This window comes from Centroberyx gerrardi, chromosome 1 (assembly GCF_048128805.1).
Source record: "Centroberyx gerrardi isolate f3 chromosome 1, fCenGer3.hap1.cur.20231027, whole genome shotgun sequence".
Taxonomy (NCBI): Eukaryota; Metazoa; Chordata; class Actinopteri; order Beryciformes; family Berycidae; genus Centroberyx; species Centroberyx gerrardi.
The window spans coordinates 23,615,545-23,628,762 of NC_135997.1; the positions used below are offsets into that span (position 1 = coordinate 23,615,545).

Consider the following 13,218-nt stretch of genomic DNA (forward strand, 5'->3'; position numbering starts at 1 on the left):
CGAAGTGAAGCTTGAAATGAAGATTTTTGAGCCAATAAATTATATGGGTTGACTGAGCTTTGGCAGAGTATCTTGTTAAGTGTTTCAAATTGAGCGTTCTTCCAAACCGTTGTCCACTTAGATTGTATTTTGATGCAAAGTTGTGTGATATGTTCAGGGATGGAAATTTCTCTTGCCCGCTAGTCTGCAGCCTGTACTTTTTCAGCCTGGACAAGTTTGAATGGTGGTTACAGGAGACGGTATGTTAATTGCAGGGAAATACCACTGGAGGGTTAAAGGACTATGCACTGACTTTTTGGGAGTTTGGCCTACTGGTCGCCTTACGCAGTATGTGATGAGAGGATCCAATATGTGACGAGAGGATTGGCACAAAAAAAATCATCTCTGTATCTCCAATACATAGCTCTGTCTGGTGCACATGCTAACACTTTAGCATGCAGTATGTTACTGTGGGCGATTAGTATTATCCAAAGTATGAACATAAACCTTTTAGTAGTACAAAGTAGTATTGGTTTTTATTTTGTGGCCTGCAGATTCATAACTTCTGAAAACAAACATATCATTAGTCAAATCCATTACGAATCACATTGTAGCTACATTCTTTTTTGTCTTTACCACTCCCCTGAACAAGCCTGGCAGGTTAAGGCGTGTCATTAAAATGAACAAACCATCCAGCCCTAAAGCAGCTACAACTTCTCATTTTTACACTTGTAGAATAATGCTAGTCACCTACGATTACTTAACATGCTGTATGCTAAGCGTTAGCTTGCGCTCCAGACAGAGCTATCTACTGAGATGATCACAGAGATGATTTTGGTGCCAATCCTCTTGTCACATACTGGGTAAGGTGACCAATGGAACAAACTCCCAAACAGTCGTGTAGTCCTTTAACACCTAAAAACCTTGGCCTTGATATGCTATTAGCATTGTCATGTCTGACAACTGCTTTATAGGAATCAAAAGATATGTAAAAATGAACGTGTCATTATAAAGTACAACAAAGTAACAATGTAAATTTGAAATAATGTTCAGTACCCATACGGTACAGACTGTGTTAAACATTCAGTATGACGCACACTTATACAGCAAAAGACTCTTGGGAAGACTGAAGCAGCACACTGCGTCTAACTCCACCCATCATAATATTTGTCACGGCGTGTCAGCCCAGGGAAAAGGCACTGCGGATATTTGTTGCACTTTGGACCAACAATAATGGGCTTTACTGTACAGAGCCAGTCTGCTTTACTGTACAGTCACTCTGCCCCCCCCCCCCCCCTTTCCTCTCCTCTCCTCTCCTCTCCTCTCCTCCCGTCCCAGAGGCCCTGTCTGTAGATGGGCAAGGGGTCCCTTGTGCCCTGCTCCTCGGCTAATTAAGGCCTGGTAAAGCCAAGTTGCCATGGAGGAGACTCCCACATCTGGGATGCTAATTTTAGTGTCATCCTTCTAGAAACATTGACAAGCTTGTGCTCAACATTGTACAATTAGCTCATAGATGAAAGGGGGCAATTTATTTATTTTGTGTTGTGTCATCCATTGCCTTTAAAATGTTCTCATATTTTTAAATACAATAACAGAAATGCAATGACATGAAAAATTGTAACCCTTCATCCTTCCACTTAAAAAGCCAAATGACCTCCTACACAACCCCAAAGGAAAAAGACAAATTTATACACATCTCTTATTTTCCCAATGAATTGCGTTTATGAATCTAATGTTCTGGTCTACTGTGTATTTTGGCTATTGAACGTTCCATGTGTAGAGTTTTGCTAAGCTGGTTAGTCCAGTGAATAATGGTTGCTTCTGTGGGTACTATGTTTTTTTTTTACCTTAAATTATCCAGGGAAGGTTGACTGAGCACGCTTGCTCTTTTCCACCACTGTCCTGCTTCACATGCATACAGTTACACACATTCACACTGGAAGCTGCCCAGTGCAGCCACAGTCTTCTACTGGTGGCCACTGAGCAGCTCCACTGGAGAAGCTGAAGGTATGTCTTGCTCAATGGTAGTTATTGAGGGAGGGGAGAGCATTACTCATTCACTTTCCTCACCAGTGTTTTCCCAGCCGGTCCTTCTGGTCACCATTGAAGGGCCGGTGATTTTTGGCGGCTGGTAGGCCATACCTACCTGCTACACAACATTTTCCCAAGGTGACATTGTTCAGCCAGAATACCCTACGATGGTAAATGACTTGGAAACGTAACTCAATTAGACTGACATAACTCAATCAGATCATACAGTCGAGTCTTTCTTCCACAATCACCAGAGTCCATGTTCAGAAGTGTGAGAGAAGGAATTGAAGCTGCATGTGATTAATCATTTGAAAAACAGTGGTATATTAAACCGCCACCAAAAGCTAGAAAGAGACATTTAATGAAATTTAGAAAGAGCTGAGATTTCTCTCCACTATGCATCACCTGGCATGATTACATTCTCAAATATGTCTGTCTTCTTCTTTTCTTTTTCTCTTTCTATCTGTGTCTCTCTGCTTCTCTCTCCTCTCTTTCTGTCTGTCTCTCCCTCCCTCTCATCTCTCTCTCTCTATCTCTCTGTCACTCTATTTCTCTCTCTGCATCTCTCTCTCTCTCTCTCTCTCTCTCTCTTTCTCTCTCTCTCTCCCTCTCTCCTCTTTGGGAACCTGAGTGTTGTGCAACTCTGGTAATACGAAGGCACCTGCCCTGAAAAACATGACGTCTGTGGCCTGTGTGAGTCATCCAGACCCTGAAGAGCTGCCGGGGAAACGAGCTGGCTGGGTGACTGTACTCCCCCCCACCCCCCCACCCCCACCCCACCCCCACCCCACCCCCCACAAAGCTCTGGATGAGATAGTTCAAATCGTCCAGCTAATCCCCAGAGGGACCAAAACAGGCAATAGATGAGTAGTATTAAACAGTGAGATAGGACATTGTGCAACTCTTTTGTTGCTTCTCAATCCTTTCACATTCAAGTGTGATTCCATGGTCATGATACAGCTCTTGACAAGGCGACTGTCTTTTCTTATTCCAAGCTTCAAAGGCAACGACAGACTCATGCGGTGGCCACACACACAAAAAGACAGCAACACGGATCTATTTTTCTCCTTGAAGACACAGCAATGTGTCAGCCGACCAGAAGGCTCGTCTGCTTATTATTCAGATGTTTCACATATTGACAGCCATGGCCATGGAATCAAAAGATGCAGTGATAAAATATGAGCTGTTGACCTCTGTATTCATAGTGGTGTAAGGTCGATAATGACTGGGAAGACTCATCTCTGCCTTATCCTTGAACAACATAGAGAATAAATTACTGATATAGATAAGAAATAGATGCAGCTGTGGTGTTCGTTCCTGCAGCACAGCCTGATGTCAGTTTTCATGACTTCCATGTTCTTGCAGCAGTTTTACAGCAGCCTGTTCTGGCCACATACATGGCATTTTAGGTATGCAAGTCAAGTCAAACAGCCAGTTCTGCCAATCAGAAGTAATGTGTAAATATGAGACTTCATCCTGGCTCAGTCCAAGATACAGCAGTGAATTATGAGCAATTAGATTGTTCAAACCCCAAATCTATGTATTACAGCTGAATTAAAAAAATTACAGCCAAGGTAATTAACTCGCTAATTTGTGTTTTTAGATTTGCAGTATTGTGTGTTGGGTCTGGCCCCTGCTACATTACCCTGCTCTGTCTAAACTTGGCTTCAAAGACACGGCCCCATCCTGGCCCCTTGGTATAAATGCCTCAGTAGTCTGGTGTCTGACTTTTATTGGATCGCTTTGTCACTGTGTCCCTGCGGTTATGGGAAATCTGCTCCTGCTCCCAATTATCCAATCCTGTTCCAGTGGCAGGCGCCATTCATTGTTGTCTGTTTGTGTGGTGGCAGTTCGCTGGTTACGCCAGACCAGACTGATATTTAAACCAAAAATCATCCACTTATGCCAATTGTAATATAAAAACACAGACATAACCGTCTCGCCGCCATTGAGATTTTGTTGTGAGCAGACAGTTCTATTAGTTAGTTGGCATTCGCTCCTGGAGCGCTTGCAAACCCTGTTATTTAGTTTGCATAATGTATGAAAAAAGGAAAGAAGAAAAAAAGAGGGGATATGTGGGTGAAGGAAGGCGTAAGACAAATAGACAGATAGACAGACAGACAGATAGATAGATAGATAGATAGATAGATAGATATGTAATATCTGTTTCATGACCATGGGTCGAAGCCAAACAATTAATAATGCCTTGTCAAATGTCAACAACAGAAGGGGAGAATCAGCCATTTTTCTTTCTAAATGTTTAAAATGTTAACTGTGTGGACACACAAGGTTTCTGCAGCCTACTGATGTTATGAGGGAGACTTTCCAGGTCAGCACAACACAGACCAACTTGTCTTTGACTACTGTTTCATTTCATGCTTGAAATGATCAGTCACACCTGTACGGTCACTGTAAAAATGCTGGGTGAAAAGGCCTGTGATCTCAATAAAACACCAAACACCTGGGTCTGCTTAGCAATGGGCGTGGAGTTGTGTGTCCCACACACACACGCACACACACACACACACGCACACACACGCACACACACACACACACACAGAGGGGATGAAAAGCTGATTCTGAAGTCTGATTGTGCTGCTTTGTGGGAAAGGTTTGCACCCACCTTCACTTTAAAGACAGTGAAAACAAACTTGAGAATCTCAGATCTGTGCATAATCTGTAGACATTGCTGAATAAGCCTGCTTTTATTGAGCTAAACATTGCTTAGTCCAGATGTTTTCTTTTATTTTTTCAATTTTTTTGGAGAAAAGAGGTTGTTAGATTGAGCTACAGCACGATACTTCTCAGTACCTATTCAATGTACAGAATGTACAATCATCTGGAAGATTGTTTTGATTGCATCTTATCTTATATGGTAGTGTGACAGAGTCTTTGAGTCTTTTTTGGACTGGGCCCCAGAAATTTAGTCTCCGTCCTTGGACCCAGGTTGGTGAAAACATAATGCTAATTTTGTTAAGCTTAAACTCACCCAGATAAAGTCCCGCGACTCATTTTGGGTCACAATACTACAACAAATGTTACTGGATAACTTGATTCTTAGTTTGGAGGGAAGCACGTACGGAGAGGCTCGTTGGCTCGCTGCAGGAGGCTCAGTGGGCTCCAGAGTATGAGATGGAGGAGGCTTGGGCCTGTCCACTGCCAGCATGCCTTGGAAGTAACACACAGCCTTCACATTCCTCCACTTGGCCATCTTTTGAAACACAGAAGGCTAGGCTGTATCTTTCTCAATGCAACAATGAAATGTTGCATTGTTGCAATGCAACATTGCAATGCAACATACAATGCAACATATGTTACAATGTTACATATGTTACAACATACAACATATGTTACAACATACAATGCAACATATGCAACAATGTTGTATGTTGCAATACAACATAAAACAAATGTTGCAACAACAAATATAGGAATGATTCCTTGTATAGGCTGATTTCCGCTCTTTGGGTACACTCATACAAAAACCACACTACAATTTGGCATCCAGTACAGTTGTCAGATCATTTTTCATTATCATGCTCAGAGAAAATCTATAAGAACAGCCTTGATTTATGATTTTTGCCGCAATCTGAAAGCAACATTTCCCTTTGGGCAGATTGTTTTCACATTTGACACACAGCTCTGCAGAGGGTCATGAAGGGTCAACCACCGCCATTGGCTATTCTCAGACTAGTAGTTACCCTTACTTATTTGTATTTTGAAAACCAATCCTAAAAATCATTCTTCTAAGGCATCAAACATGACATTTCATACTCAATATATACAACAAATGCACTAACAGAAAGTGCCAGTACTATTTATCCGAGTTCTGAGTGGTAGTTGAAGAGGTGTACGTCCAGTAATCAGAGTCTGGGTATACTGTGATCCCACCACACAATTTCAATCAGCAACAACAAGGCTGATAAGTGGGCCTTCTCTATGTCTAATATGAAAGAGATAGGTGTGCTCAAATTAGTTTTGAGGATGCTCAGTCGATCTTTAAGGTTAATTTTCAGGGTGTCTCTGCTTTATTAGAAGGTTATGAGTCATTCCAACCCACAGCATCATGAGCACATGGTATGCACCTTCGCCAGCTGAGCCACTGGGACGCCTTTGTCCTTCTTTGTAAGTACCAGACAGCATAATGACATGATTTGGTCTGTGGAGATCATATTCATTTGCACAACATCACACATGCTGTTGGGAAAAGTCAATTAATTAATCGCTATTACAGCTCAGCCGGCATCTACTCTCTCAATGTTCTCACAGCACTTCCTTCCTAACCAGGGAGAACAAATGGCTCCTGAGAGAAAGTACATTGTCATTAGCACTCAACAGTGTGTTTGAATTGCAGTGTGATTTAAGGAAAGAGCGTGTTAAGTGAGTCATTGATATTGTCTGGAGGTTGTTTTTTGCAACCTCACTTACATCTTGATTTTTAAGAGGTCATTAAAATGAATTAGTCCTATATAGGTTTGAATTATTTGGTTGCTCAGAAGGTTAGAAGGATACAAATTGATTTTATACTCAATTATTCTAGTGAGGTATATTCGGTCTTTTTATGCTTACATAAAAATTATTCAAACATGGTTAAATAAGAATTTAAGCTACTACAATGATAGCGTTGTTCATGATTTTCAAATATATTGCTTAGCGTGTATGAGAGACATCATCTATTACTTGCTATCAAATATGGTACAGTACTGCACTTTTGAGTAACAGCAACAACAAAATATTTTCTCTCTTTATGTTTTCTATGTTTTCTGGGCCTTGCTATCTGTTGGTCCTCATGTTACACAACTAAACACAATGATTCTTACAAGTGCAAATTCTTACAGAAAATTAAGATTTTCTGTTTCTGTAAGAATTTGCAGAAAGAGTGCAACCACAGAGTGTAACCTCTGTGGGATATGCTGCATAGGATCTTTTCATTACTGTCTGAATAGGGAACCATGTATTATTGTGTTTAGATATATTCATATTCATATAGTCATATTTAAGGAAGATCAAATCTGTGCTGGAAAACCTCCAAAAGTCTGAGTTTTTGGGCCTGTGAATAACTAACCTAAAAGTGCTGCTGTGTTTGACACAAGGCAAGGCGTTAGTCTCACTAGAAAGGCGTTAGTCTGTCTAACACGATACCTTTCCCAAATTCAAAAGTGCCTTCTCACTGCCAGATCCCTGCCAGCTGAAATAACAGTGTGTGTGTGTGTGTGTGTGTGTGTGTGTGTGTGTGTGTGTGTGTGTGTGTGTGTGTGTGTTGGAGTGTGAATGTGCATATGTGTCTTGGGGATTGGACTTTGATCACACACCCTTTCTAAGCCTCAGCCTTTGAGTCATTTGCACTGTCTTTGTGGAAATATCTTCTTGGATTTCACAATGAAACGCATATTAACTGAACAGTACGCTGTGTGCGTGTGTGTGTTTGTGTGTGTGTGTGTCTGTGGGGGTGTGTGTGTGTGTGTGTGTGCATGTGTTGGGTGCAGACAGAGAGATTTTGAGGTCTGTACACATGTACAAAATATTAGGGACACTTACTCTTTTCATGAAGTACACTGATATGTGAATCCTGGTAAAAAAAAATAAAAATAAATAAAAAAAGCCATTATACCTTATTGATTCCCATATTAAATGTGTCCCAAAGTAGTATATCTAGGTATATTTAGCACAACCTTAGCTGTACTATTACATGGCATAAGTGGAGCCTTAGTATACTGAGTACAAAATTTGTGGTTTCAATATACCATTTCTTCACAAGGGTATTCCCTCATGCTATTTACATTCATACCACATATGCATACATATTGCTGATATTATGTCCCTGGAAGTTTCCCCTTTTTTCACGTCTGCTCTCTCCTGTCTCACACCAGAGCCATACATAGTCAGAGTTTGGCCACAGCATTTTTCATCGACAATAATATTATCTCCATATTCTGAGGCTGCAATCCATTCTATATCATTTAATGTTTAGGCGGCTTGGCATCTCACCATGGACATCATTATGTATTTCCAACCCACTCTGCCTGTAGCTCTAGAGAAGGGAAACATGGGGACCGTGGTACAACCTGATCAACCTCACTTGCTCAGTGGCTCTACTTCACACCAGTTGCAGGTGTCCTGGGAGTCATTGACCTCAGGTGTGAAGCGTCATCCCCAGGGGTCGGTGTGCATTAGTGGCTTCCCCTGCAGCAGATGGCAAACCACAGACAATGAGTGGATGAGACAGGCGAGCCAGGTAAAGAAGAGGAGGGGGAGGGAATGTGTTAATCTCCCACTGCCTGGTTGTTGGACGAGGGACTCAAACCTGGAGGAAAGGACAAATACACATTTATAGGAGTGGGGGAAAGGGCTGCTTTTCTCATGGACTTGGATTTGCAAATTAATTTGATAAGGTATAGGAGAATTGTAGAGAATTGCAACATGAATGCTGACTGGGAGAAACACAGGCCTCTCAGAGTCTCAGATTCATGGAACTGAAGCATGACGTGTGAAGATTCAGCACCACCTGCTCTTTCTTACCCTCCAGTAACCCCCCCACCCCCACCCATGTACTTTCATTCAGGGAGTAGCTTAGCAATTTAACTAAATAGGCTTACTTGTCAGACTCATCTGCTTTGCCAACCTCCACCCTCAGCGGTGCTTTTTCTCACAGAGTTATGCAAACACTTAAGTTGTTTAGATTTGCTATCTCTCGGTACAGTGTGTGACTCTCAGAAACACACTGGGAAGTTCGGTGTGTGCGTAACAGAAACTGACAGGCCTACCAAGAAGTGAGATTTGGTTTGCCATCAGTTTTAGCTACTCCTGTTCTTGGAGAAGGATTTCCCTTTCACTGTTGGGCGTCATCCAAGAGCAAAGGAAAGGAAAGTTGGACAGACTGTCAAAAAAGACGGTAACTAAGCCCATTAACCCTCGGGATAAGCATCTTTGCCGTCAAGGATTACTGCTTGCAAACTGACCCACATTCTGTTTTTTTTTGCCATTGCCATTTTGTTCCTCGTGTAGCTTTCCAGGCTGTTTTCATCAGATGATTAATAAGTAAAACTGATACATTGGCATGATATACAAAGACTAAAGGCTGTGTTGAGAGGGACATGCTGATTTATTCACTCAACAATGAGTATTCAAAAAGTGTGCTTGTGTGTGTGTGTGTATTTCTGTGAATGTGTATTGTCTGCCTGTGGTTTCATGTGAAATGCAGAAGGTAATTTCTGAGCTTGGAGAGAATGTGATCAGCTGACTGAAGACACACTCTACACTGAATCTAACGGACGTTTTTTAGCAGCAGTCAATGCGTTCTTTTAAAAGCTGTTTGCAGGAATATTGGCAGAACATTTGGAAGTCAGCTGTCAGACGCAGGACGAATTTCCAATCCACTGAAATGACCACCATTAGAAACACAAATCAGTTATATTTTCAAGAAAATATTAATTTATGTTTTTTCCTTAAAGACTCTGTCTTCATTTTACTTAGACATCAGTGAGCTACTACTACAAGACCTCAAGTAATCCTATAGCCTAATACATTTTAGAAGGATACTATATAGATATCAGAGCAAAACTATGAATCCTTATAGGAATATTTGTGATATCATAGAAGATTTAAAAAGATCTTAAAGTATGATCTGGTCACCATAATCTCACTATTGAGTACCACAGACACTATACATCCCTATAGGAATATTATGGGAATATATATGGGCTTTTATAGCATAGGAGATTTAAAAATATCCATGAAATATGGTAAGGTCACTATAAGCATACTACTAATTTCTATAGACACACTATAGGTCTATATAGGACTATTATAGGAATTTTAAAGTGCTTTATAGTCACGACTGCTTGTCTACCCAGTGCACGCCGTGCCTCCTCTGACGTACTTGTCACTCAGTGTAGCCCCGCCCACCGTGACGTATCAATGAGAGTGTTGAGCTGAGAGGAAAGCAGCTTTAATTGTAGAGAAGAGAAAAGCCAGCGATGGCTTCGCTGAGGCAGGAGCACCACTATGGGCTCTCCTGTGGAAAAATTAATAAAAACACCCCAAACAAGACGCTTTACCACGTCAAGCTCACCGACACAGCTATCAGAGCTTTGGAAGCCTTCCAGAATCTCAAGGTACCATGTCCTCTTAATATTTATGTGTGGTTGAAATTACCACTCATTTACTTGTCAAAGTTGTCGCCTGATTTTTGTAAATTTCTCCACCGCGGCACTGTGTTAAATTATTGTGCTGTTAGTTCATTAAGCGTGTTCTGCATTTTTGTACTTCATCGCAGCGTGCAGTCTGTCTTGTGTAGTGGGCAAGTCGATGGGACTCGCTCAAACAAGTTTGCCACAGCGACAGTTCACTACGCTAACCCCAAATCAATTGGCTACATTGTTGCATACCAGGGCTCAACCCTGTGATTGTCGGGAAAGACAAGCCAGTCAGCTGTTTGTTAGGAAATCTTCCTTGTGCTTCAAAGTAAAACAGAAACACTGCACCCGTTTCTCTAGTTATCTTGCTGGCAAGTTAAACATTTTGCGTCTCTCTTGTGTCTCTTCAAGATTCGCACTGGTTTAAAGTCTAACTCTCTATACTATACTATACTATACTATACTATACTATACTCTATAATTCTGTAACTCTAACGTCACTATTGATTAAAAATTATTTATTATGTTTATTAGGCTAGTTTTAGATAAATGTGCTCTCTGGATATGTGCAACTGTGCTACAACAAATGTCCCTCTGTGTTTCTCTCTCTCTCACCTCAGGGATCCTTACCAAGTCAACCCTCTATTTGTTTCAAAGGAAACCAAGGGGTAAGCTTGGGGTTTATTATTATTTCCACAATGCTGTGCTAGGTTTGACACATTAGCTTTATTATTCTGTTGAAGACACAATGCAACAATAAAATATAACCAGCTAAATCTGCAAATGGCTTAATCAGTTTTTCAAACCTGTTATTTGTTGACAAACCAAGTGGTATTTATGCATGTAGCCTGGCAGTCCACTAGGCTTTGGTTGATTTGTTCAAATGGATGAAGAAGCATTATGGGGTGGTAAAGCATTGCTTTTGTTAAATTAAGAAGGTAACATCACATTATATGTTTCCTTCAGAATTTAAACTAACATGGGAGATGCCATCCAGTTTCCCCATGGAGATCCTTGAAGTTTTGTCAAATCAAATTTCAGTTGCCTTCATCTTGCTCTTATAAATTCTAAATAAACTTAAAATTCTTCTAAATTCGTTCACCTCTAAAACCTAATCACCCATTGCTATTTACTCGTGTTGCCCATCTTGCTGGAGCAGTGGGAGTCTTCAGAGCTTTTGGATGGGAGCTTATAGCTGGTTGTCTCCAGCAGATAGGAGCCATGCAGGTTACTGGGTCAGGCTGGTGACTGTGGAGAGGCTTTGTTAAGTCACTGAGCATTGCTGGGAAGAGGGGAGGGGGACACACACACACACACACACACACACACACTGACAGAGCCAGAGCCATGTCATTTGCTACTAGCACAGCGATGAGAAGAGTTCTCATGAGTCAAATAAGGAGCCACCAATGATACAGAGTAGCCTTGTCCACCTACTGTATAATATATGTGTGTGTGTATGAGCCAGTAATGCATTAACATTATGCTTGGGCTCATGAAGTGGAACCATAATCTATATAGCCTGAACTTGATCGTCGTGGTCTAAAACCAGGAATGCCAATATCCCTTGGGATTATTTCACTTTTCATCCAATATACATGCTAATTGCATGAGCTGGTTGGGAACAGCAACCCCCCTCCTGTCTTGACAATGAGCTGAGCAGTGGTGAGGTTTGTGAGAGGACTGGTGTCGTTAAGAGATCGGATTAAACCCTACAGTGTTGGTGGCGGTGGACTGTGTGTGTGTGAGTGAAGACAGGTGTGGCCTTTCTGGGTGACAGCCAGAGGTAGGAAGCAAGGAAAGTGTGTCAGCCCTGTGCTTTTTATGTTAACTATCATCATTATCATAACCCAAAAGAAAAGGCCTATACTTTGGATAGTAGCTAAGGTGCAAGAAAATTTCCATCAGTGGATTTCAAAATGTGTGCTACTAAAAGGACCGCTGTCTCCACGCAGCCTAAAATTGTTCCCTGGAGCAATACAGTCCCTGCAGTAGTTATTAAAATGTAATACCGAAATGCATTATTACCATTATTCAGCTTTTCTAATGGAATAACATTGAATAAACTTACTAATGGCCTGTTTTCACTAGAAAGTAGATAGTGAAAAATGGACTAATGGGATAACTGAGTATACTGGCCTGTATGCTGGCCTTTTTGTGTGCCACAACCTTGCCAAAGATTTATGCTCCATATTTTTTCTGGGCCATAGTACCACCTGTACCCATCCCCCCCCCACCCCCACCCACCCCCCCCGCCCCCACTCACAGCTACAGCCATCTTGTACCTTGTCTGAATTTGAGGTAGACACATCATGTTAAAAGATTCGTGTTTTTAGATTAGAGGGTGTTGAATCAGGGAAATCACTTTTTTTTTCAAGATTTTTTCAATCAAGATTTTTTCCAGCAAATCGTTTTGGGTTTTTTCCGGGAGGTTGGGGGCAGTCAAATTCCTCTCTACTTCCTGTTCTTCCATTATTATTTTCTCGGGGGTGGGACTTTCTAATCAGCCCAGGAAGTTCCCGTAAACACTGTGAGAGCTGGCTCCAGCCCAAACTGTCACGATACCCCAGGATTGTCCGCTTGAGAAGCAGTTTTTCTGCTCTGGTGTGGGGGTTGGAGGTGCGGGGGCACTGGGTCAGCTGCCATTTTCCCTGGCTCTGTAGATCCCAACTGCAACTATAAGGCCCCTTTGGAGACACGGGGCATTTCTAACTCCTTTCCATACCAGATAATTAGGTCGGGGACCAGCCTGCTCAAAAACATCCCATGGAACCTGTCTGGCCCTGAATTTGAGAAAAGCTGCAAATCTAATCCACAGCTTCAGGACTTTGAGACTAGGAGCCTAAAGCAGAGGGGAGAGATGGAGAGTTTGTGACTAGGGCAGTAAAGTAGTTGGTTAGCCATAAAACTTGATACTTAGATTCAGTCCAGATTATCAGAGAAACTAAACATGCCACAGAATATTTTAGATTGCAGCACAAAAGTTGCTTAGCTGTGAAGCACAATGTATGTGTCCTGCTAAAACCTCATGTCTGCCAAAAGCAAAGCTTTCAGGAGTAAAAAATAAGTGTAC

At 41.6% G+C, this 13,218-nt stretch overlaps 1 protein-coding gene across 2 annotated transcripts in view; it reads left to right on the top strand.

Annotated features, from left to right (window-relative positions):
* Positions 1 to 9,986: 9,986 nt before the first annotated feature.
* The window catches only part of LOC139920940 (RNA polymerase II elongation factor ELL2-like), a 30,531-nt gene continuing 27,299 nt past the window's right edge, over positions 9,987 to 13,218 (top strand). For both annotated transcript variants that reach the window (XM_071911045.1, XM_071911047.1), the window contains exons 1-2: positions 9,987 to 10,124; positions 10,766 to 10,813. In XM_071911045.1, coding sequence (XP_071767146.1) covers positions 9,987 to 10,124; positions 10,766 to 10,813 — 186 coding nt within the window. The remainder of the gene's footprint in view (positions 10,125 to 10,765; positions 10,814 to 13,218) is intronic.